General features: G+C 51.7%; 1 protein-coding gene across 1 annotated transcript in view; it reads left to right on the top strand.

The window, feature by feature from the left end:
* LOC109395341 (ryanodine receptor 1) overlaps positions 1 to 23,580 on the top strand; it is a 126,143-nt gene that overhangs the window by 43,612 nt on the left and 58,951 nt on the right. Inside the window, exons 41-72 of the mRNA XM_019666253.1 lie at positions 372 to 486; positions 572 to 704; positions 1,100 to 1,194; positions 3,921 to 4,056; positions 4,276 to 4,462; positions 4,550 to 4,658; positions 5,050 to 5,170; positions 5,266 to 5,435; positions 7,111 to 7,331; positions 7,420 to 7,510; positions 8,414 to 8,554; positions 8,933 to 9,096; positions 9,218 to 9,296; positions 9,531 to 9,620; positions 10,079 to 10,219; positions 10,537 to 10,611; positions 10,714 to 10,789; positions 11,145 to 11,268; positions 11,571 to 11,686; positions 12,901 to 12,968; positions 13,063 to 13,184; positions 13,667 to 13,716; positions 14,184 to 14,244; positions 14,336 to 14,574; positions 17,057 to 17,138; positions 17,688 to 17,818; positions 18,058 to 18,390; positions 19,262 to 19,502; positions 20,894 to 20,981; positions 21,086 to 21,178; positions 21,565 to 21,579; positions 22,768 to 22,938. Of these exons, the coding sequence (XP_019521798.1) occupies positions 372 to 486; positions 572 to 704; positions 1,100 to 1,194; positions 3,921 to 4,056; positions 4,276 to 4,462; positions 4,550 to 4,658; positions 5,050 to 5,170; positions 5,266 to 5,435; positions 7,111 to 7,331; positions 7,420 to 7,510; positions 8,414 to 8,554; positions 8,933 to 9,096; positions 9,218 to 9,296; positions 9,531 to 9,620; positions 10,079 to 10,219; positions 10,537 to 10,611; positions 10,714 to 10,789; positions 11,145 to 11,268; positions 11,571 to 11,686; positions 12,901 to 12,968; positions 13,063 to 13,184; positions 13,667 to 13,716; positions 14,184 to 14,244; positions 14,336 to 14,574; positions 17,057 to 17,138; positions 17,688 to 17,818; positions 18,058 to 18,390; positions 19,262 to 19,502; positions 20,894 to 20,981; positions 21,086 to 21,178; positions 21,565 to 21,579; positions 22,768 to 22,938 (4,078 nt within the window). The remainder of the gene's footprint in view (positions 1 to 371; positions 487 to 571; positions 705 to 1,099; positions 1,195 to 3,920; positions 4,057 to 4,275; positions 4,463 to 4,549; positions 4,659 to 5,049; positions 5,171 to 5,265; positions 5,436 to 7,110; positions 7,332 to 7,419; positions 7,511 to 8,413; positions 8,555 to 8,932; positions 9,097 to 9,217; positions 9,297 to 9,530; positions 9,621 to 10,078; positions 10,220 to 10,536; positions 10,612 to 10,713; positions 10,790 to 11,144; positions 11,269 to 11,570; positions 11,687 to 12,900; positions 12,969 to 13,062; positions 13,185 to 13,666; positions 13,717 to 14,183; positions 14,245 to 14,335; positions 14,575 to 17,056; positions 17,139 to 17,687; positions 17,819 to 18,057; positions 18,391 to 19,261; positions 19,503 to 20,893; positions 20,982 to 21,085; positions 21,179 to 21,564; positions 21,580 to 22,767; positions 22,939 to 23,580) is intronic.

The following is a 23,580-nucleotide window of genomic DNA, read 5'->3' as shown; positions in this document are numbered from 1 at the left end:
CCCCTGGGGAACAGCTCCTACTCACCTGTGACTCTTGGCACAAAGGTCACCCTCTCTCTCTCTGAGCTTCAGTTTCCTCATCTCAAATGGGATGGAGCCATGCCTACCTTGTAGAATCATGGTGCAGCTTTTGTGAGCTCATGCTCATAGTAGTAGCAATAATAATAGTACTGAGCGCTCAGTGTCAAGTGTGCCTCATTCATTCAGTCAGCAAACATTTATTGAGCACCTACTGTGTGCCAAGTCCTGTAGGGGATACAATAGGTAATATGACAAAGGTCCCCTCCTTAGGGGATCCCACCTGGTGACAGCTCCCCCAAGCATCTGAGGGCTCTCCCTGGACTTGGGCCCAGCACTCCGTCTGTCCACAGGAACATCATGAACAACAAAGTCTTCTACCAACACCCGAACCTGATGCGGGCACTGGGCATGCATGAGACAGTCATGGAGGTCATGGTGAACGTCCTTGGGGGCGGCGAATCCAAGGTAAGGGGCCTGAGTGGGCCGGGGAGCTCAGGGGCCGGGTCGCAAAAGGCAGACATTGACCACTGGCCCACCCTGCCTGGCCCAGGAGATCCGCTTCCCCAAGATGGTGACAAGCTGCTGCCGCTTCCTCTGCTACTTCTGTCGCATCAGCCGGCAGAACCAGCGCTCCATGTTTGACCACCTGAGCTACCTGCTGGAGAACAGCGGCATCGGCCTGGGTGAGAACCGCCAAGCCTGGGGCTGTCCCCCAGAGCCTACTCCTGGCAGTCCATCCAGGCCTGCCCCACTCTGCACTGGCTCACTCGTTCATTCAACATTCACTCACTCTCAACTCACCCTGGATCTGGCCCTGTAATGGACAGTGCTGGGCCTGTCTCATACAGCCATACAGCCCTGGACCTGACCCCCATGGAGCTCACAGTGCAGTAGGGAAAGACAGACCCACCCTAGACAGCAACAGCCCAAAGTGGTCAGGCCTAGGATGGGAAGCACCTGACCCAGGCTGGAAAAGAGGAGGTCAGGGAGGGCTTTCCAGAGGAGGTAAGACAAGCAGGAATGAGACAGGTAGCTATGACCCTCCAAAGAGCATTCTCACCACCTCTTACCCCCACAGGTATGCAGGGCTCCACACCCCTGGACGTAGCAGCTGCCTCCGTCATTGACAACAACGAGCTGGCCTTGGCGTTACAGGAGCAGGACCTGGAGAAGGTGTGGAGGGAGCAGGCCTGGCCCCTATGGGCACCTGTTGATTCAGGACCCATTTTGTGGGGTGATTCTGGATGGTCCAGGATTGGATTAGAAAGGGGATAATTTGTAAGGAATGATAGGACCTGGTCACTCATTCGTGGGGCTGGGGGCACATCCATGCCCCACCCTCCCTGGCTGCATGGCCTTGATATGTTTCTTAGCCTTCTGTGCCCTCGCTTCCGTGTGCAGTGATGGGTGTAGGCTCTGGAGTTCAGCAACTTAGTTTCAGTTCTCCCCACTGCCTTGCTGCCTGGCCTTGAGCAAATGACTTAAACTCTCCAGGCCTCCATCCCCTCATCTGCAAAGTGGATATAATAATAAAAACAACTTCATAGAGTTGTTCTGAATTTTAAATGAGTTAATCTGTGAACGCATTTACAAAACAGTAAGCCCTCAATAACAGTTATCGACTATTATATTATTATTTATTTAACAAACATTTATTGAGTGCTTACTATGTGTTAGGACCTGTCCAAGGCAGTAGGAGTATGATAGTGAATGAGACAGTCAAAAATGTTTGTCCTTGTGAAGCTGATGTTTTAGTTGGGATAATAAACAAGATGAATAAGTGAAATGCATGGTGTACAAGGTGTGATCAAACCATATGGTGGAATGTTTAAATTAAAAAAAAAATTTATTGCAATAAAAGACACATTGCCACTAATTCCCCTCAAAATACTCCCCCTCATTTCAAACACACTTGTCCCATCGTTCTTGCCACTTTCTGAAGCAGTTCTGGAAGTCCTCTTTCATGAGTGTCTTTAGTTGTGCTGTCGTGGCTGCCTCGATGTCCTGAATCGATTCAAAACGTTTACCTTTCACGATCATTTTGACTTTGGGGAAGAGCCAGAAGTTGCAAGGTGCTAGATCTGGTGAATAAGGTGGATAAGGACACACCATAATGTTTTTATTTAACAAAAATTGCTGTATCAGAAGTTATGTGTGACACGGAGCGTTGTCATGATAGAGGATGATTTACAGCACACTTTAAAACTCACCTTCTCTCAACTGTATAGCTCACCCCTGACTGACTGCACCGCACAAGTTGAAACTTGTCACACGCTATTACTAAGGTTCGATGAGCTGCTTTCTGAATTGAAGATCCCTGCCTTTCTGTTGGATGGTACTTGGCAGCATTAGTCACCGTATTTTCTCTTCACAATGGAAAGGCTCTGTGTCACACATCTCTTCTGGTATGGCAGTTTCTGTCAAATAAAAACATTATGGGGCCGGCCCAGTGGCACATTAGGTTAAGAGCTGGCTTGGGACGCCAGCTCTGAGCAGCAGGGCCCCGGTTCGGATCCCACATATGCGGGCCAGTGACACTGCCCTCTACAGCTAAGATGCTGAACAACAGCTCAACCTGGAGCTGGGCTGCTTTGAGTCGCCGGCGACGGCATAGGCTGCAGCCCCAGCTGCAGTGGGCTGCCATAAGCTACCGTGTGTGGCCGGCAGCCAGCGTGAGCTGCCAGCGTGAGCTGCCAAGAGCCACTGTGAGTGGCTGTCCAGAGGCCAGCGACTAATCTGCCTCACCCGGGAAGAGCGCAATGATAATACCAACATGGGCCAGTGAAGCAACGTCCTCCACAACTAGACTGAAGAACAAAATGACAGCAACTTGTCTGTTCCCCTTCCCCCGATTCCCCAGCGCTGTTCCCCTCCCCCAATTCTTCAATAAAATCTTTAAACAAACAAACAAACAAACAAAAAAACATTATGGTGTGTCCTCATCCACCTTATTCACTGGATCTGGCACTGTGCAACTTCTGACTCTTCCCCAAAGTCAAAATGACCAGGAAAGGTAAACATTTCGAATCGATTCAAGAGATCGAGGTAGCCACGACAGCACAACTAAAGACATAAAAGCGGACTTCCAGAACTGCTTCAGAAACTGGCAAGAACAATGGGATAAGTGTGTTCGAAGTGAGGGGGAGTATTTTGATGGGGACTAATGGCAATGTGTCTTTTACTGTAATACTTTTTTTTTTTAATTTAAACATTCACCGGGTTATTTGATCACACCTTGTATTAGCTAGTGGCAAGTGTTAAGGAGAAAAAAGTGAGCAAGAGAGAGAAATATCAAGTGTCAGAAGGGTGTGGAAGTTTAGACAAGAGTAGTCAGAGAAAGCGTCACTGAGAGTGACAGTCAGGTAAAGCTCTGAAGGAGGCAAGATGCCATATAGACATTAGGGAGAAAAGCATTCCAGACAGGGGAACAGCCAGTGCAAAGGTCCTGAGGCAGGAATGAACCTCATGAGTTTGCAGAACAGCAAAAAGACCAGTGTGATTGGAACAGAGGGAGTGAGGGACGAGTGGTGAGAGGTGAGGGCAGGAGGTGATGAGGGCAGATTGTGTGGAGAGTCTTGTGAGCCATAGTGAGGGTTCTGGCTTTTACCCTGAGTGAGGTGACACCACCCGAGGATTCTGAGCAGAGGAGGGCCGCGACTCAGGTGTTTGCAGGTTCTCTCTGACTGTGTGTGGGGGATAGATTGGGGGGAGCAGGGAGACTAGAGAGGAGGCCGCTACAATTGTCCAGGTGGGAGCTGAGGGTGGACGATGAGGGTTATTGTTTGCCAAGGGATCCAGAGATAATCAGATTGAGGAGCTCCAGGGATGGATAGGGACCTGAGCCTTGGGGAGAAAGGTAGTGTGAGTCTGGCCTCAGGCTGAGCTCCCTCCACCCCCAGGTGGTGTCCTACCTGGCTGGCTGTGGCCTCCAGAGCTGCCCCATGCTCCTCGCCAAAGGGTACCCAGACATTGGCTGGAACCCCTGTGGCGGTGAGCGCTACCTGGACTTTCTGCGTTTCGCTGTCTTTGTCAACGGTGAGGCAGGCGGTGGTGGGGGGGCGGGAGGCTGGGCTCACTGGCCAAAGGCTCCCTCGGGTGTGGCCCACATATTGAGCCACAGGCCTGGCCTGGGTGGGGCAGGGTCCGGAGGCAGACAGCCTGGCATGAACCCTTGGGGTGCTGGGGCCGGGGCTGTGTGTGGAGGGACCCTTGGTGGTGGCTCACGGGGCCTCCTGACCTCACCTGAGTCGCTAGGTGAGAGCGTGGAGGAGAACGCCAACGTGGTGGTACGGCTGCTCATCCGCAAGCCCGAGTGCTTTGGGCCAGCCCTGCGGGGTGAGGGTGGCTCAGGGCTGCTGGCTGCCATCGAAGAGGCCATCCGCATCTCCGAGGACCCTGCTCGGGACGGCCCAGGTGTCCGCAGGGACCGGCGGCGCGAGCAGTGAGTCTCCCACCCACTCCTCAACAGAACAACCTGCCCTCCTGTGCCCCTCGCTGCGTCCCCCACACCACCTGCCTTCCCCTGCAGCTTTGGGGAGGAGCCTCCTGAGGAAAACCGGGTGCACCTGGGACATGCCATCATGTCCTTCTATGCGGCCTTGATCGACCTGCTTGGACGCTGTGCACCAGAAATGCATGTGAGACCCAAAGGCCGGGCTGGGGTGTGTGTGTGTATGGCCAACCTTGAACCCCTTCATTCGGGCATTCAGCAACATTGCTTGAGCTCTCATTATGTGGGTGGTCCTGGGCTAGGCAATGCTGAGGACACACCAGGGACCAAGAAAGCCCCAGGCCCTGCTCTCCCAGAACTCGCAGTCCAGGGTGGTGGAGGGAGCCAGGCATTGAGAGCCAGAGGTGGTCAGTGCTACAGTGGAGAAGCACAGACAGGGATCAGGGCTGGGTATCCTAGAGTTAGCCCCACAAGAGGGAGTCCTGCTCCACCTGCCAGTGAGCCAAGAAGGGATGGAATGGGGTAATGACCAAATGGGGCACAGACAGCCTAATGACATGTCCACCTCCCTGCTCCAGCTAATCCAAGCCGGCAAGGGTGAGGCCCTGCGGATCCGTGCCATCCTGCGCTCCCTCGTGCCCCTGGATGACCTCGTGGGCATCATTAGCCTTCCACTGCAGATCCCCACCCTGGGAAAAGGTGTGGAGGGGGCAGGACTCAGCAAGGAAGTGATGCTGGAGAGGGGGTGGGCAGATCTGAAGGGCACCCCTGACCCCCAGTGTCCTTGCCCACAGATGGAGCTCTGGTACAGCCAAAGATGTCAGCATCCTTTGTGCCAGACCACAAGGCATCCATGGTGCTCTTCCTGGACCGCGTGTATGGCATCGAGAACCAGGACTTCTTGCTACATGTGCTGGACGTGGGCTTTCTGCCTGATATGAGGGCAGCCGCCTCACTGGACACGGTGAGCAGCCCAGCCCCACTTCCTGCCTCCAGAGTGGGAATAGCAGCAGCACTCTTGTTTGTTCTGAAATTGTGTCTATATCCTGATCCTCCCTCCCCCACCATCAAGACAGAAAACAAAAACCAAGAAAAACTCTGAGTTCTGTTAAAGAGGGTATGGAAATCTCCAATACCTCAGGTTATAAGAAATAATCACTCTCAATGATAGCTCAGCATCATGGAGACACAAAGACCTGTGCACAACAACAATAATAACAGAAGGTGACAAGGCCAAGTAAGATGAAGGCTGAGAACTAACCACTGGTTTGGCCAGATGGAGGCCACTGATGACCTTGACAAGCAGTAAGGCGGTGGATTGAAAGCCTTACTGGAGAGGGTTTAAGGAGCCTGGGAAGTGAGATGTGGGGGACAGTGAGTGTTGACAGTCTTCACACAAGTTGGTGACAGAGGAGGCAGAGGAATGGCAATGTGCTGGAGGGGTGACCTTGGTCAGGAGAAGGCTTTTCTTAAGATGGGAGAAATAACTGTTGGCCATTAACTGGAAAATTGAACACAGAAATTTGAATCTATAACCACTAGCTTGTCAGAAATACAGAGGGCAGAACAGTTAACTGACACCACCGGGAAGTGACTAGCCAAAGCCAAAATGTACGAAATTCCACTGGACCCATGACCCAGTTTCTTCAGCAAATAAATAGCATTAAAAAGGAGAGGAGGGTTGGCCGAGTGGCTCAGTTGGTTAAGAGAATGAGCTCTGAGCAACAGAGTCACCGGTTCGATTTCCACATGGGCCAGTGAGCTGCGCCCGAGCTCAGCTGCCACTGAGCTGCCAATAGATGGCAGGATGGCTCAGCTGGTGAGAGTACCTGCTCCTAACAAGGGTGCCAGTTCGACTCCCGCATGGGATGGTGGGCTATGCTGTCTGCCCCCCACACACACACACACACAACTAAAATTGAACACGGCACCTTGAGCTGAGCGGCCGCGAGCTGCCAACAGGTGGCCGGATGGCGACTGGACTTGGAGCTGAGCTAGCTGCGCCCTCCACAACTAAGATTGAAGGACAACAACTTGTCTGTTCCCCTTCCCAAACTCCCCAATAACATCTTTTTAAAAAGGGGGGCAGGCGGGAGGAAAAGAAATAGTTACAGATGAAAAGACCTCAGAGATCCCATTAGCCAAATATAGTATGTTGACCTTCCTGGGGCCCTGATCCAAACAATCCCTGCTTAATGCAAAGCAATTTTTGAGACAATTGGAGAAGGCTGATCATGAATATTAAGACTGTTAATTCTGTGAGGTGTGATAATGGTAGCATGGAATGTTAAATAGAAGTACTTGTCTGAATGGAGGTAATATATTTAAATATCTTTGGGTAAAATGGTCTATGGCTGGGGGTTGCATGGAAATATTACAGGAAAAAAGATGGAGTTAGAGGAAATAAATATGTAGAAAGTGGAAATCTGCAGAACAGTCTAATCTGGGTAATGAGGTTTCATTAATTGTCCTCTCCACTTTTGTATATGTTTGAAAATTTGCGTAGTCCAAAGTAATAAGGGAGTAGTTTTTGGGGGAAGATCAGAAACCTGGGTCATTTGCCCAGAGTTGTCCAGTGTGGGTGCCAGGACAACCTCAGAAGTGCTCAGTGGGCCTGATGTCCCCATTCTGCACTCCAGGCCGCTTTCAGCACCACAGAGATGGCACTGGCACTAAACCGCTACCTGTGCCTGGCGGTGCTGCCGCTCATCACCAAGTGTGCACCACTCTTTGCGGGAACTGAGCACCGTGCCATCATGGTGGACTCCATGCTTCACACGATATACCGCCTGTCCCGTGGCCGCTCTCTCACCAAGGCACAGCGCGATGTCATCGAGGACTGCCTCATGGCGCTCTGCAGGTGGGGCTGGACTGGAGGGCATGGGCCGGCCCACGGGGTGGGGCAGGCCTCAATGTGAGAGCCCACTACCCCCTGCATGTCCCCACAGGTACATCCGCCCATCCATGCTGCAGCACCTGCTGAGGCGCCTGGTGTTCGATGTGCCGATCCTTAATGAGTTCGCCAAGATGCCGCTCAAGGTGAGGGTAGATGCTCTTTAGAGTGCTCATTTCCATGCCCTGCCCACCCGCTTGCTCCGCCCTCGGCCTGTGGGGCTTATTTGTATCAGCACTGCCCAAGCCAGTTAACCTGCAAATGCGAGGGCATTCTTTAGCGTTCTCATTTGCATACTGGGATTCCCAGGCCATTCACTTCTCCTCACTGGTGCCTCTGCCACTCCCTAATTAGCATTTACTTTGCCTAACAGTGTGCCAGCCCACACCCATATTAGCATAGATTTGCATGGGGCACACTACTTTTCCTAATTAGCATGCTTATTCTCATGCCCAGACCACCAGCCTTCTACTATTTAAATGAGTGCATTTATTTGAATAAACAGTACCACAGCTGTTCTGAATATTTGCACACTGTATGTCCTATTATTTTTTCATTTGCATGCTAGTTTGCATGATGAGATACCCCTAACTCAGATATCTTCACTATTTTGTATAATTCCTCTAAATCAGCCCCTATTTCAAATTTGCATATTGGATATGGAGGCCCTCTTCCCAATTACCATATATTTGCATGGGGTGCTGCTTAAGTTTCTGTTCATCATGTTAATTCACATAAGAGCAGATCACGGTATCCTTATGCCCATTTCCTCACGACCCTACTCATGAATTAATACTAGTGTGCTATTTGTGTAAAACAACACCAGACAAATTCAGTTCTGGTTTAAATGAGAATGCTAAGTTTGCATAATAAACTGTTCAGTACCACTCCCCAATAAGCACACCATTCCCCTTCATTAACATATCATTTGCCTATACCTCCTTCTTAATGTAAAAGCACAGGCAGCCCTGGGCCTCCCAGGACCTTTATTTGCCTGCCAGTTGGTTACACCCCCGTCATTTACCTATTCCCCTCTTGCTCCCACCCAGCTTCTTACCAACCACTATGAGCGCTGTTGGAAGTACTACTGCCTGCCCACAGGCTGGGCCAACTTCGGGATCACCTCCGAGGAAGAGCTGCACCTCACAAGGAAACTCTTCTGGGGCATCTTTGACTCGCTGGCCCACAAGGTCTGGGCATCTGGGGCAGGAGGCCTGAAAGGAGCCTGTTTGAAGGGGTTGGGGTCCAACACTGGGGTCCAGAATGAAATCCCCAAATGTGGGGGTCTAGGGAGGGAGGCAGTTCTGCAGGTTTGGATCTCAATCTACGAGTTGGGTCTCTGATTTGGGTGTCATGGAATAGGGGGTGGGCCTCTCATTTGGGGGCTTGCAGAGGGTAATCTATGGGTGGTTTGAAGGTCCAGATGGGGCTGAGGCATGGGGTTCAAAAAGAGGGACAATGATTTGTGTTTGGGAGCTCAGGGTGGATGGTTGCAGATGGGAGGGGTGAGTTTGAGAACCTAGAGCTTAGCCAGGCCTTCAGTGACCCGCTTTCCCTGGCATCCTCAGAAGTATGACCAAGAGCTGTACCGTATCGCTATGCCTTGTCTGTGCGCCATCGCAGGGGCCCTGCCCCCCGACTACGTGGACGCCTCATACTCTTCCAAGGCCGAGAAAAAGGCTACGGTGGATGCTGAAGGCAACTTTGATCCTCGGCCTGTGGAGACCCTCAAGTGAGTCCTAGGGGCAGAAGGGGGTGGGGCCTGGGGACTAGGAGAAGGAAAACGTGTCAGAGATGGAACGCCCTCAATGGCCAGCCTCAACATCTGCTGACCCTATCCTCCTCCCTAATAGCGTGATCATCCCAGAGAAGCTGGACTCCTTCATTAACAAGTTCGCAGAGTACACACATGAGAAGTGGGCCTTCGACAAGGTTGGCACATTACAGTCTTCCCCTCCCTAAGACCCCCTCCCTTGCCAGCCTTTCTCAAGACCCCAGCTTTCCTGAGACCCTGAACATTTCCTGGGACCCACAGTCTCTTCTGAAGCCCTCAGCCCCTTCAGGGTTCCTCCTCTGTGTCCCCCAGGCTGCTGTCTACTCCTCATCCTGCCCCCACCCCCAGCTCCATAGTGGCACTGCCTCTACCCGTCCCCTCTCCATCTCCAGATCCAGAACAACTGGTCCTATGGGGAGAACGTAGATGAGGAACTGAAGACCCACCCCATGCTGAGGCCCTACAAGACCTTCTCAGAGAAGGTAACCAAGACTTGGAGCCCAATGTTGAAACCAAAGGTTCCAAAATGAAACCTTCAAATTTGGGGGTTCATGGATGAGTGAGTCAGCTTCATAAGCTTGGATCTAACTGGATCCCCCTCCATGGATTGTGCCTTCCCTTGAACTTGGTTGCCTCCGCTAAACCCAGGATTCCTTGTGTCCCTTCTGGAAGAGACAGAGACACTGGGTTTGATTCCTTGGTGGTACAACTTCTCTGAGTCTCATGTGTCAGATGGAATAATGAGAGTTTGTTTGGGAGGCTCTGTTACAGAGCAGGGATGAGACCTGTGTTCAAATCCGACCGCACCATTTCCTAGCCAAAGTGCTCGGGGCTTTCCCCTTCTTGGGACACTGGAAGCCAGGGAGGCTGAGCAGGGGCTCCTATTTCTGCCCCCCTTTCACCCCATTTCACCAACTACACCCCATCCTGTTTACCCCAGGACAAAGAAATTTACCGTTGGCCCATCAAGGAGTCCTTGAAGGCCATGATTGCCTGGGAATGGACAGTAGAGAAGGCCAGGGAGGGTGAGGAGGAGAAGACGGAGAAGAAGAAAACGCGGAAGATCTCCCAAAGTGCCCAGGTGGAGGCAGGGTGGGGGCGAAGGGGTGAGGCATGGGGGGGGGTGAACGACTAGAATAAGGGGTGGAGCCAGGAGAGTGTGGGGGCCAGGCAGGAGATGGGGTCAGGGGAAGGCTCAGAGATCTGGGAGAGGAGAGGGCATGGGTCTGAAGAACTACAAAGGGCAGAGGAGAGGCCTACAAAGGGCACAGGGGGCGTTAGAGACAGGCCCTTAAGGAGATGGTACCGAGCAGGGGCCTGGGGCCAGGTGAGGCAGGGTTGGGGCCTGGGCTTCCTGCTAACCCGTCAAGCCCCTCAATCTCTCCCTTGTCCTCCCAGACCTATGATCCGCGAGAAGGATACAACCCCCAGCCTCCTGACCTCAGCGGAGTTACCCTGTCCCGGGAGCTGCAGGTGAGGCTCCTGATCCTTTTGTCTGGGGGCATGGCGCTTTCTGTTAGGGTGGGGATGGACATACCCTGAATCTGGGCCTTAACTCTCTGCATCCACTCCCAGGCCATGGCAGAACAACTGGCGGAAAATTACCACAACACATGGGGGCGGAAGAAGAAGCAGGAGCTGGAGGCCAAGGGTGAGGGTGCCCATCCCACCCCCACATAGACCACCCCCGCTTCTTCGCAGTCCCCTAGTCATAGGCTCCAGAGGCATAAGGACCTAATAAATTAAGAGTTGTGAGACTTTCATCTTCAACCATTGCTTTTTACCCCCTTGAACCTCCGTTTCTGCATTCGTACCGTGAGGGTAATAGCGTTTACTACCGTAGGGTTGTGGTGCGGATGTGACGAGCATCAGAAAGCAATGTTTTGGTTAGTCTTATCTCTGTCTTTATTACTACAATTATACAAGCCCTCAACCGCCGGAACCACTTCAGTGAGAGTGGCCTGAGTCCCTCCCAGCCCCCTGACTTCTGGTCTTTGCTGCCCCAGGTGGTGGGACCCACCCTTTGCTTGTTCCCTACGACACGCTCACGGCCAAGGAGAAGGCACGTGATCGAGAGAAGGCCCAGGAGCTGCTGAAGTTCCTGCAGATGAACGGCTATGCCGTCACCAGGCACGTGGGCTGGGAGCTGGGCCTGGGGGCTGCGGGAAACTGGGGCAGAACCTGCAGGGCAGAAGCTGGGAGAACCGAGGGCAGGGTAGAGGAGGAGGGGCCAAAGAGGGGAGGAGGTTAAGAGGGTGGGGCCTGGAGGACAGAGGCAAACCCAATCCAGGGAAGAGCGGGGAACTGTAGGGGACCTGGGGTGAGGCAGAAGCTGATAGAAGCAGGGTCTAGGGGTGCAGGGGCAGAGATAGAGAAGGGTGGGAAACGGCATTCTGCCTGTGGGCTGACCCCTCCTCCACCTGTCCAAGCAGAGGCCTTAAGGACATGGAGCTGGATTCATCTTCCATTGAGAAACGGTTCGCCTTTGGCTTCCTGCAGCAGTTGCTGCGCTGGATGGACATTTCCCAGGAGTTTATCGCCCACCTGGGTACCGAGAAGTCCCTCCCTGATGCCTGCCCTCCCTTTAACCCAGTTCCTGCGTATTTCCTTCCTCCCCTCATCTAATTACTGCGCCAGATAGTGTTCTAGGTGTTGGGAATAAGCAGTGAGCAAGACAGACAAAGATCCCTGTCCTCCTGCAACTTCCAGTCCTGTGGGTGGATTCAGACAATTAACATCAGAAATAACTAAACACTTGACATGTTAGGAGGTGGTTAGTGTTATGGGAAGAAGAATTCACTAGAGCCAGCTAAGGAATGCGGGGTGGGGAGTATTCCAGGAAGACCTTGAAGGAACCGGGAAGGAGGCAGTGGGGACATCCGGGGAGAGTATCCCAGGCAGAGAAACAGCCAGCACAAAGGCTCTGAGAGGTCTCTACTATGAATATTAGACCCGTATGGCTGCAGCAGAGCAACTGAAGAGGGGAGTGAAAGGAAAGGGGGTCAGAGAGGTGACAGGGCAGCTCATGAAGTGGAGTTTTTCTTAAATGTATGGAGAGCTCACATTTATTTCAGTGTTTCATATTAGATGTGTTTTGGGTCTTTATTTAGAAGTTTGGTGATGCTTCTGTGACCAGAAATACGCCATAGGAGCTTAACTCTTATTTATATCAATTGGCCTATGGTCAAATTGGTTTCCTTGTATGTCATTTTGCTTAAAGTCGCAGTTTCCAAGAACCTATTGAGGACATTAAGTGAGGACTTACCGTATACAGGCCTCCACGGTGGGAAGAGTAATACAGGACTTTTCTCACAGTGCCAGGGACATAGCAAGTGTTTAATAATTGGAGTCAGCATTATTATTTTAATAGTATTAATTACTCTCCCCATGATTATGTTTGAAATCAAGTTCCATTTTAAATTTAACTCTAACAATATCAACTTTTAGTTTCATTAGGTCCATCATTTTTTTTATTCCAAATTTACTCAATGCTGGGTATTTATATTCAGGAAGAAAAGGGCTTGTGACAGGTGAAGAGGGGGTCCCAGTTTGTCCTCTTCTCCATTTTCAGCCTCAGGAAGGGTTTGATCAAGGAGTTAGAGGAGCAGATGAAAGGCAGGAGAGAGAGGTTTATCTCAAAGCCAACAGAAGTGATTTCATGTCAAGAGTTTATCCTCCATCGTATCCTAACTGCCCTATCAGAATACCCTGAGTTCCCTAGGCTTGAACCCACCATGACCTCTATTTACCCTCCCCCATCAGAGGCTGTGGTCAGCAGTGGACGAGTGGAAAAGTCCCCGCATGAACAGGAGATTAAATTCTTTGCCAAGGTCAGAGGTGGGCTCAAAAGCTGGAGGGGGCTGGGGATTGGGTGGGCTCCCCACCCTTCACTCAGTCCCCCTCATCTCTTCCCCACCCCTGCAGATCCTGCTCCCTTTGATCAACCAGTACTTCACCAACCACTGCCTGTATTTCCTGTCCACACCTGCCAAAGTGCTGGGCAGTGGTGGCCATGCCTCCAACAAGGAGAAGGAAATGATCACCAGGTGGGCCGCCCTGTGACCTCTGACCCCTGACCTCACAGTGTTGTAATCCTGGACCCTTTACTCCCAACCGTGGCTCTTAGGGGCTCTGTCCTGGGTGCTGGGCACTGACTACTCTACCTGCAGAGGCGATTACAGGGCTAGGATGACCAACCGTCCTGGTGTGCCCGGGACTGAGGCATTTTCCAGAACACAGGACTTTTTGGCCAACTGGGACGAGCTGGTCACCCTGTCAGAAAGACAGACCAGCCTCCCCACCCCCCAACATGACAGTTATTGCCTATGACTTTCAAGGTTGCTCATCTCTCTGCCCCTCCCCACCCCTCCTATCTCCTTCGTTTTCTTCCCCACCCTACCTCCTCCTGGCTCTTCCTTCTGTCCCTCTTTCCCTGTCCCTGTCTCCTCTAATGTGTCACCGCTCTCCTTGTCCCCTTGGAGTCCTCGCTCTGTTTCTTCTGTCCTTCTGTCCCTTTCTCTATTGTCAGCCTCTTCTGCAAGCTTGCTGCTCTTGTCCGTCACCGAGTCTCTCTCTTTGGTAAGTAGCTCTGTTCCCAGAGCCCTACTTCCTAATCTTGCCTCTCTTCCCCTCATCACCACCCCACCCTGAAGAAATATGGCCCAGGTTCATGCCTTAATTTGGACAACCTTCACTGCTCTTCCTCTGGGCCCGACATGGCCTGAGTAGTCCTGGGGACAGGGCAGTGACTAGGAGAGCCCTGGACCCTGTCCTCATGGAACTCCCGGGCCAGCGGGGGAAACAGACTCATCATCAGACAATGAAGGCCTGAAGGATCAGGGTTGAGATGAAGGACGGTCAGGCAGAGGGGTCAGGGCCCAGATGGGAGAGGGACAGGCAGAGGAGTCAAGGCCTGGATGGGGAAAGAAAAAGGGCCGATGGGAGTTCAGATGGGGTGGGGGTGAGGAGAGGTCAGTTGGAGTAGATGTAGAGAGAGGTATTGTCCTGTAGCCTTTCCTTCATCCTAGCCTGTCTTCTTCCCTCAGGGACGGATGCCCCAGCTGTGGTCAACTGTCTTCACATCCTGGCACGCTCCTTGGATGCCAGGTAGAGCTACAGGTCGTGGTACCCACTCCTAGACTCTCTGAAATCTAGACTCTCAGATTCTTGAACTGGGCTGTCCCCACTTCCCTCCTAGGACAGTGATGAAGTCAGGCCCCGAGATTGTGAAGGCTGGCCTGCGTTCCTTCTTTGAGAGTGCCTCAGAAGACATCGAGAAGATGGTGGAGAACCTGCGGCTAGGCAAGGTGTCACAGGCGCGCACGCAGGTGAAGGGTGTGGGCCAGAACCTCACCTACACCACCGTGGCCCTGCTGCCCGTCATCACCACCCTCTTCCAGCACATCGCCCAGCACCAGTTCGGAGATGATGTCATTTGTAAGGGCTCCTGACCCCAAGGGCAGGGGTCGGGGGTGGGGGGGGTCAATTCAGCCAATACCACCTATCTCTGTGTGCTTGACAGAATCCTCAGGTGTTTAAGTGTGTATTAATATTTATTGAGCAGATGTTTTGCTGTAAGCAAAGTATGCATTCAGTAAATTAATAGGTAATACAGTGGGTTAATTAGGATATGAGTTCAGCAGCTCAGTCAAAAGACCCTGAATCACCATAGCTTAAGCAAGATAGAGTAATATTTCTTTCTCATGTAACAATCTACTTGTAAGTGGATCTTAAGGTCAGGATCCCAGATTCTCTCCATCCTGTTGCTCTGCCATCTCTGAAGTATTGCCTTTATTTATATGGTCCAAGATGGCACACCATTCCATCTTCATTCTAGCCAGTAAGAGAGGAGAAAAAGCAGAGGAGGGCACCTCAATTCTTTGAAAGGAACAACCTAGAAGTGTCCTGCATCACTTCTGCTTACATCCATCCCATTGGCCAGAACTTAGCACATGGCCCCATGTTGCTGCAAGGGAGGCTGGGAAAGTAACCTTTATTCTGGGAGGTCATGTGACGAGCTAAATATTGGAGGTCTATTACTAGGAAGAAGAGAACAGAAAGAAAGAGCAGATACTGGGAGTCAATTAGTGTCTGCCATGTTTATCCTACCACGTGGCACCTATGGTGTGCGACCTAGCCTGGGATCTTGTGACAGAGTACACACTGTGTAATATACTGTTGTTAAAGAGACATAGGCAAGATGAAACACCTAATAGGATGTTATGACATTGTGTTCAGATACTCAAAAGAGCCTTACAAGGTGTGGCCTGGATCTTGGTGGAGCCAGGAAAAGGACAGGATGGGCTGGTGGGAAAGACACTCAGGAGGCCGAGAGATGGGCTCTGGAGGGGAGGCATTCAGCGTGAGGCCCAAGGCCCTGGCCTGGAGACCTGGGGCCTCCGTAAGATCTATTGGAAGAAGTAACAAGTTTGGGGAAGAAGTGAGTTTGGGACTCAGTGGCTGTGAGGGGCCCAGGGATCCCCCAGGGGAGGCGCCGAGAATGAGCTGTAGCATTGATGGCTGTGGAGACTGAGGGATGGTGAAGCCATGTTTCAGCTCACTGTTTATTTGAAATTAGAACCTAGTGACAACAGTAAGAAAAGGAGTACGTACTTAGATGGGATTTTCCCCTCACTCCAATATTTTATTTTGAAAATTTAAAAACATACAGAAAAGTCAAAGGAAGAAAATTGTTAAGAATTTGCCCCATTTGCTTTGCCTTTCACTTTATGGGTGAACTTCCTTCTGCAAACTTTTTTTGTTGAACTTTTGAATCTGAATTGCACACATAGGACATCACATCCCTAAATATTCAGCCCGCGTCTCCTGGAATAAGAACCTTCTCTCATGCAACCACAATATCAGTATCTGACTATATCTAACCTGACTATATTTAAGTCCCTATTATCCTCAAAGTGCCTTTGATAGATACAGAGGGTGCCAGAAAAATGTATACACCTTTTAACAAAGGAAAAAAATATATTAAAATTGTAAAACTCATTATATACCGATAACAAAAGATGAATACAAGTCACGTTTGACTTCTGCAATTACAGGAGGTGCTCAGAGTGGTTATCATCAATGTCCAGACACTTCTGATTACAGTGAACTACTGCTTGAGCAACATTGACCAAAGTGTCCACTCGTATACATTTTTTCGGCACCCCTGGTATATACGTTGCTCAAGCAGTAGTTCGCTGTAATCAGAAATGTCTGGATGCTGATGGTAACCACTTTGAGCATCTCTTGTCATTGCAGAAGTCAAACGTGACTTGTATTCATCTTTTGTTATCAGTATATATTGAGTATTATAATTTTAATACGGTTTTCCTCTCTTAAAATGTGTATACGTTTTTTTGGCACCCTCTATATTTTTTTAAATTCAGAGCCCAGTGAAGTTTTTCTCATGGCTCCGTAGTCTCCTTTCAATCTAGAACAGCCTCCTCTCCCCCTGCCTTCTTTTTGCCTTGTGACATTTGTGAAGTCGATGAGGTTCTTAACTTGGCCTTCTGGGGGCGGGGTAGGGAATTGTAGTCAGGATTCATGTTTGTTCACAGTTTTCTGGAAAGAGTGTCCATCACTATTGTCAAAGAGATTCATGACTCCTCACAGCTAGCCTGCACTGAGTGCCTGCTGTGTGCCTTGTTTTAATTGCTTTCCAAGTAGTAAGTCGTTTGATCTTCACAACAGCCCCCATTAGGAAGATGCTATAATTATCCCCGTTTTACAGATAGGAAAACTGAGGCCTAGAGAATGGTATTATATTTGCTCAAATCACAAAACTAATAAATGGCAGGCTGGCTCTACAGCCCCTGCTGTTACCCACCATTTGGAAATAATGGAGGGAGATGGGGAAACTGGTATAGTGGAAACATCCCTAACCCTCATATCCCCAATCCTCTCTCCATTTCTCTCTCAGTGGATGACGTCCAGGTCTCATGCTACCGAATGCTGTGCAGTATCTACTCTCTAGGAACGACCAGGAACTCTTATGTGGAAAAGTAAGGAGAGAGAGTCATAGTTTTGGGTTGGGTACTGTGTGGGCTCAGGGAGTGGGGGCGCAGGAGAAGACGGGGGTGAGTGAAAAGCAGAGATGTTCAAAGTCTTCAACAACAGACATGCACATATAGTAGCTGCAGTTCCGCAAGGTGGCCACGTGAGGGCGCTCAGGGTGCAGGCCAGCGAAGAAAGTGGAGGCCAAAGGTGGGGTCAGGCAGGGGAGCCAGGGTGGGCACCAGGCACTTGCTGGCCAGGATGCCAGGTTGTTTTCTGCTAGAGAATAGAAACAAGGGTGCCCGCAGAAACAAGGGTGGCACACAGAAGCCATGGCATGCAGGAGGCACTAGGGAGGGCCCTGGCAGTGCCCATGTGGGCTCTCCTGAGCAGGGATTATCTGTGGAGCAAGCCTGGGGAAAAGGCCACATCAGTGCCAACTGGTGAGTGGCAGCTCTGCTCCATAGGGTGCTGGGGAGTCACTTCTGTGGAGGCTGGGGCTGAGCCCCAGGTCTGGGCAGAGGGGGGCATGGGAGTTAAGTAGCCCCCTTTTCCAGGCTGCGGCCAGCCCTTGGGGAGTGCCTGGCCTGCCTGGCAGCGGCCATGCCGGTGGCATTCCTGGAGCCTCAGCTGAATGCATATAACGCCTGCTCAGTGTACACCACCAAGTCTCCCCGGGAGCGGGCCAGTAAGTTGTGTGGGGGTGGGGCAGCTGTTGGGGTTCCATTCCATCCAGCACCAGGTCTAGGGGAGAGCCCACTTTGGGGGCAGTATGGCCCAATCTGGGCTGAGGGGCTGAGGGTTCCAAAGCTTGGGGGTGCTCCAGATTAGGGAATCCCGGAGTTTATGGGGGCCCTGGTTTGTGGTACAGACACTGAGGTCTGGGGGTGATGGGTTGTCATGCCCTGACCCTTTTCTGCACCCCAGTCCTGGGGCTCCCAAACAGCGTGGAGGAGATGTGTCCTGACATCCCGGTGCTGGAGCGGCTCATGGCAGACATCAGGGGGCTGGCCGAGTCAGGGGCCCGCTACACAGAGATGCCGCATGTCATTGAGATCACGCTGCCCATGCTGTGCAGCTATCTGCCCCGCTGGTGGGAGCATGGGCCTGAGGTGCCCCCACCTGCCCTGCCCGCCGGAGTCCCCCCACCCTGCACAGCTGTCACCTCTGACCACCTCAACTCCCTGCTGGGGAACATCCTGCGAATCATTGTCAACAACCTGGGCATTGATGAGGCCTCATGGATGAAGCGGCTTGCTGGTGGGTTTTGGGGGCGCTAAGCTCCTGAGGCTGGGCCCCTTGATCTGATAGTCTGAGGGGGAGATCCCAGGACGGTCTCCTGGGGTTTGGGTGGAGCCAGGGTCTAGGTTTTCTCAAGGTAAAAGGCCAGGGGTCATTGCGAGGGGTCAGAATCTCAGGCTCAGAGGGTCTGGGGTGGATGGATGGGTCCGGGGAGTCCTTGAGGCTGGATTCTGAATTTCTGGGGCCTTGGAGTCTTTTAGGTCAGGGGTTAGGAGCTGAGCCAGAAGCCTGAGTTCCTTATACAGAGGGTCAGAAGATGAGGTCAAGCATCAGGGTCCCTGATATGGATGGGATGATAGGTCAGAGGTCAGGAAATGAGTCTTTAAAAGGTTGGGATTCCTGGTTTGGAAGTTCTGTGTCAGGAAATTGGGTCAAACTACAGATTGGGGCTGGGATCCAAGGCCAGGGTCAGAGGTCAGAGGCTGGGGTAAGGAGCCATGGGTCATAGTCAGAAATCATGTAGTGAGGGAATCATAGGTATAAGCCAGGTCAGAGGTTAAAAATGGAGGTGAGAGGTCATGGGCTACGGTACGATATCAAGTAAGGATTTAATTGTTTGGGTCAGAAGTCAGGGACTTGTGTCAGACCGGGGTGACCAGTTGTAGTCAGGGTTTATGGTTGAGATCGGGCTATGTCAGAGGTCAGGGCCCAAGGTCAGGAATGGGATTGGGGTAGATGCTGGGGTCAGAGCCCAAGGTCACACTGGGGTCAATGATAACTGCTGGCGTCATGGGATGGAAACAGGGGTCAAGGGTGGGATCAGAGGTCATAAGTCAAATGCTGGAGTTAGAGACTACCCAGCAGTGAGTGTCCCCATTTGCCCCTGCAGTGTTTGCCCAGCCCATTGTGAGCCGGGCCCACCCAGAGCTCCTGCACACACACTTCATCCCGACCATTGGGCGACTGCGCAAGCGGGCGGGTAAGGTAGTGGCTGAGGAAGAACAGCTGCGCCTGGAAGCCAAGGCAGAAGCCGAGGAGGGTGAGCTCCTGGTGCGGGATGAGTTCTCTGTGCTCTGCCGGGACCTGTACGCCCTCTATCCACTGCTCATCCGCTACGTGGACAACAACAGGTCAGCATGTCCCCAGCCATCCCCTTCCACACACTCCAGCCTGACTTCCGGCTTCCCTGAACTCCATCTGACTCCTTACCTTCTGACTTGCTATAACTTCTTGCAATTCTCACCCAGCCATCTGGCTCCTGTCCCCATTGCTTCTGGCCTCACAAAATCCAGCCCGCTGGTGTTTGCTTCCCCGCCCCTTACACGTCTTGAATTTGAGACCCTGAGCAGTTGCAGTGTCAGCCGTAAAGAGCCCTGCTTTTCCCTCCAGCTTGGGTGGGTCTCCAGGCTTGGGTCGAAGAGGTGTCTGGTATTTGTGCAATGAAGTCCAATCGTCAGGGCTTCCTCCATTATTGGGAGAAGACAGGAAGATAATCCAGATGTAGCCAGCCTAATTTTCCCCAGGTCTTTAATAAAAGGGCAAGGGAGGGTATCAACCAATTCCTAGCATCTCCCTGAAATCAGAAGCACTGTTTAAAGAATTATTAATTCCTAGGTGCAGCCTAATCCAGGGATAGCAAGTAAAGTTCAACTCCATGTTCCATCCTGGTTGAAAAAGATTTTAAGGTTGCACCAGGGCTTTGTGAGAAAGGGTGCTCTGATTGATTAGCTATGTCTGTCATAGGAGCAGAAATGGAAAGTGGTGGTATGCATTCTGGATACGTCTTGCACAGCTGTCTTTGTGCTCACCAGTGGGTATTGCTGTAGGGTAGATTCCTAGGAGTGGGAGTGCTGGGTTAAAGAATTTGAACAAGTAAATTGTGATATATTCACACAGTGGAATACTACACGGTAATGTTAGCACGGCAGTGAAAATGAACAAAGTTGCAACACACATCAACATGGATAAATCTCACAAACATCAAGTTGAATGAAAGAAGCCAGGAAAATGTAAAACAAAATAGAGTATATATCATATCATCTATTTATGTAACATTTAAGTACAGACAAAAATAATTCATGGTCTGTAAGTCAAGAGAAGTGTCATTTTTCAAAAGGAAGGAAGGGGGAGTGGCTGGGGGGGGCATGAGGGTGGTTCTGGGGACGGGAAATGTTCTATTTCTTGACTTGGGTGGTGGTTACACCAATGTGTTCACTTTGTGATAATTCATCAACTTGACACTTTATTTTTAAAGATTTTTATTGGGGAATTGGGGGGATGGGGACTTGACATTTTATATGTACGTTATACTTTAATAAAAAGGTTAGCGAGAGAAAAAATTTTTTAAGGGAATGGTCATTTAAAATGTTTTAATTATCTGAATAGCCAGATTACCCTAGAAAACTCTACCCTTCCCATTGGAGTCTACTGGTCTCCCTGACTCCCTCCCCTGAGATCTGTGTGGCCCCCTCTCCTGGGTGTCCCATCCCCATCCCTCACCAGCCCCTTCTGGGCCACCCAGGGCGCACTGGCTGACGGAGCCCGATCCCAATGCTGAGGAGCTGTTCAGGATGGTGGGCGAGATCTTCATCTACTGGTCCAAGTCCCATGTGAGTCCCTGCCCACTTTACCCGCCTCTTCATACCCAAGAAGCTGTTGTCCAGAGATGCCCTCCCCCAACCCTACTGACTCCCAGCACCACCTCCTCCATTAGAACTTTAAGCGTGAGGAGCAGAACTTCGTGGTCCAGAACGAGATCAACAATATGTCATTTTTGACGGCTGACAACAAGAGCAAAATGGCCAAGGTGCGTGCTTTGCTCTGGGAGGTGGACTTAGCAAGGAGGGAGGGAACACCCTCCAGGGCTTCCTACCTGTCCCCTCCTCCCCCAGCCAGCTGCCCACCTGGTTCACAGTCCCTGCAGCCCTCCTCTTTCATTTCCCATTTCCTTCTCATATCCCTGTTACCCCATATTCCCCTTTCCTCTCCCCTTATACTTCTCAGAACGGCCCTCTTCAGGGTTCTAAAGAACAAACCCACCCACCCTGAGTCAAGGTCTGAGAGTGCCCAGCTAGGGAATGCGTGTCCAGTGGGGCAGAGGAACCTGGGTCGGGCTAACTTGGAGCTGGGCCTGGGGTTCTCTGAGGGACTGGGGTAACCTTTCTTGTCTCTGTCTGCCACCTGATGAAGCAGGCGGGAGATGTACAGGTCAGCCCCTCATCTGGAACCTTCCGCATGACCTTGGCTAATGCCCTCTTCCCCACAAACCCCAGCCTCTGCACCCCCTCCAGAAAACCCCTGCCCCCATTCTCCACGCCTCATCCTTGGCTCCCAGCTGCCATGCTCTTTCTCTCCCCTACCCCCTGTGCCCACCCCCAACCATCCATTCCCTTCCCAACCCTCAGCTTCGGGCAGTTTCACTTTTTTTTTTTTTTTTAACTCTTGTTTAAAAAAAAAAAAAAATCTCTCAGCTTTCCCCAAAGCATCAAAGCATTGTGGGCTGAGGTCCTGAGGAATGGGAATGGGGATGGGAAAGGCACGCGCATGGTGGGTTTAAGGCTTGGGCTCTGGAATCAGACAGGCTTGGGTTAGAATCCTGACTGGCAGTTGGCTGTGTGACCTTGGTCAACAGTCTTATCCTTTTGAGCCTCTCATGGCATTCAGCCAGTGGCCCATGGCCCACGGCTCTGCAAGGACTCAGTGAGATGCTGCATGTGCGGCCTCCATATTGTGAGCAGGTGTGGATGTGGCTCTGGTCAAAGCTTGTCACCAGGGCTTCTCATTGGCATGACTGGGGTGGCCCTGGTCACAGGTCTGCACTCAAGGCTTCAGAACACGGCTGAGGAATTCCATGCCCCGTGTTTCTGATTCCAGATCTTTCTGTATCTCTCTTTCATCTTCTGTCTTCCTGTCTCCTTGTCCGTCTCAGGCTCTCAGTCTCTCTCTTTTTCTTCCAACTTCTCTTGTCTCTTGGGATTCTACAGCTCTGCATCTTTCATTCTTGGGAACTCAGTCTTGGGATATGAAGTGTGGGGTTGTGCATGTTTTGGGGGAAGTTGTAATGGGAGTTCTTAGGGGATTCTGGAAGAAGACTGCTAGAGGTTGAGAAAGGCCTGGAATTTGGTGGAACCTGGAAGGGCATGGGGTAGAAGTTGGTAATCTGGGATAGAGGCTTGGGTCTGGGAAAAACAGGCTTGGGGATCTGAAGTAAATGATAAGCAAGGTCTGGGGTGGAAACTGAGGCAGGCTCTGAGATTGTGGTGGGGCTGCCTTGCATCCAGGCTGAGGGCTGGAGTGTGGACAATGGCTGTGGGGTGGGGCTGGGCTGGGACAATGGCTGTGGGGCATGGGGCTGGGCTGGGACTCAGGCAAGGGCTGATCCCCATGTCCCCACAGTCAGGTGGCTCGGACCAGGAACGCACCAAGAAGAAACGCCGTGGGGACCGGTACTCTGTACAGACATCGCTGATTGTGGCCACGCTCAAGAAGATGCTTCCCATCGGCCTAAACATGTGTGCACCCACTGACCAGGACCTCATCGCGCTGGCCAAGACCCGCTATGCCCTGGTGCCTTTCCAGCCCCATTCTGAGAACCTGCCAGGATCCCACTTAGCACCCCACCAAGTCCTTGGGATCCTACTGACCCCTGTGATCCCACTGGGAGCCCTCCCTTAGAATCCTACTGAATCCTGAGGACTTACTGGGACTCTAGAATGCCCTGAGCCTTCCTCCAGGGTGCTGAGGACCCTACTCAGGATAATGCCAGAGCTCTGGGACCAAAGGACCCTACCTGGGACCCCACTGAAACGCAGAAATGCAAATAAGATCCCTGGGGCTCAAAGACCACATTGAGCCTTCAGGAATCCTACTGAACACCCTCCCCTAGGAACATGCCAAACCTGTTAGGACCCTGAGGACCCCACTCGAGATACCATTGGCATCCCTGAGACTCCTCTGAGCCTTCCACCAGGACCTCCCCAAACTGCTTGGTACCCATTGAGCCCCTCATGACCCCACTGGTCGTCCCCCTTCCCCCCCGAACCTCTGGGTCCCCATGAGCTTTTCAGCTCACTGCCTCTTTCCCTCCAGAGAGCCCCTCCCTCTGGACTCTGTTGATACTTAACTAAGCTCCCCCCAAAACTTTCAGTGGCCCAGTGAGCACCTTGTGACCCTAAATAGCCCTGCAGGATCCAAATGGCCCCTTCCCCA

This window comes from Hipposideros armiger, unplaced genomic scaffold, assembly GCF_001890085.2.
Source record: "Hipposideros armiger isolate ML-2016 unplaced genomic scaffold, ASM189008v1 scaffold_466, whole genome shotgun sequence".
NCBI classification, from domain to species: domain Eukaryota; kingdom Metazoa; phylum Chordata; class Mammalia; order Chiroptera; family Hipposideridae; genus Hipposideros; species Hipposideros armiger.
This window is presented reverse-complemented; position numbering and strand designations above follow the sequence as displayed.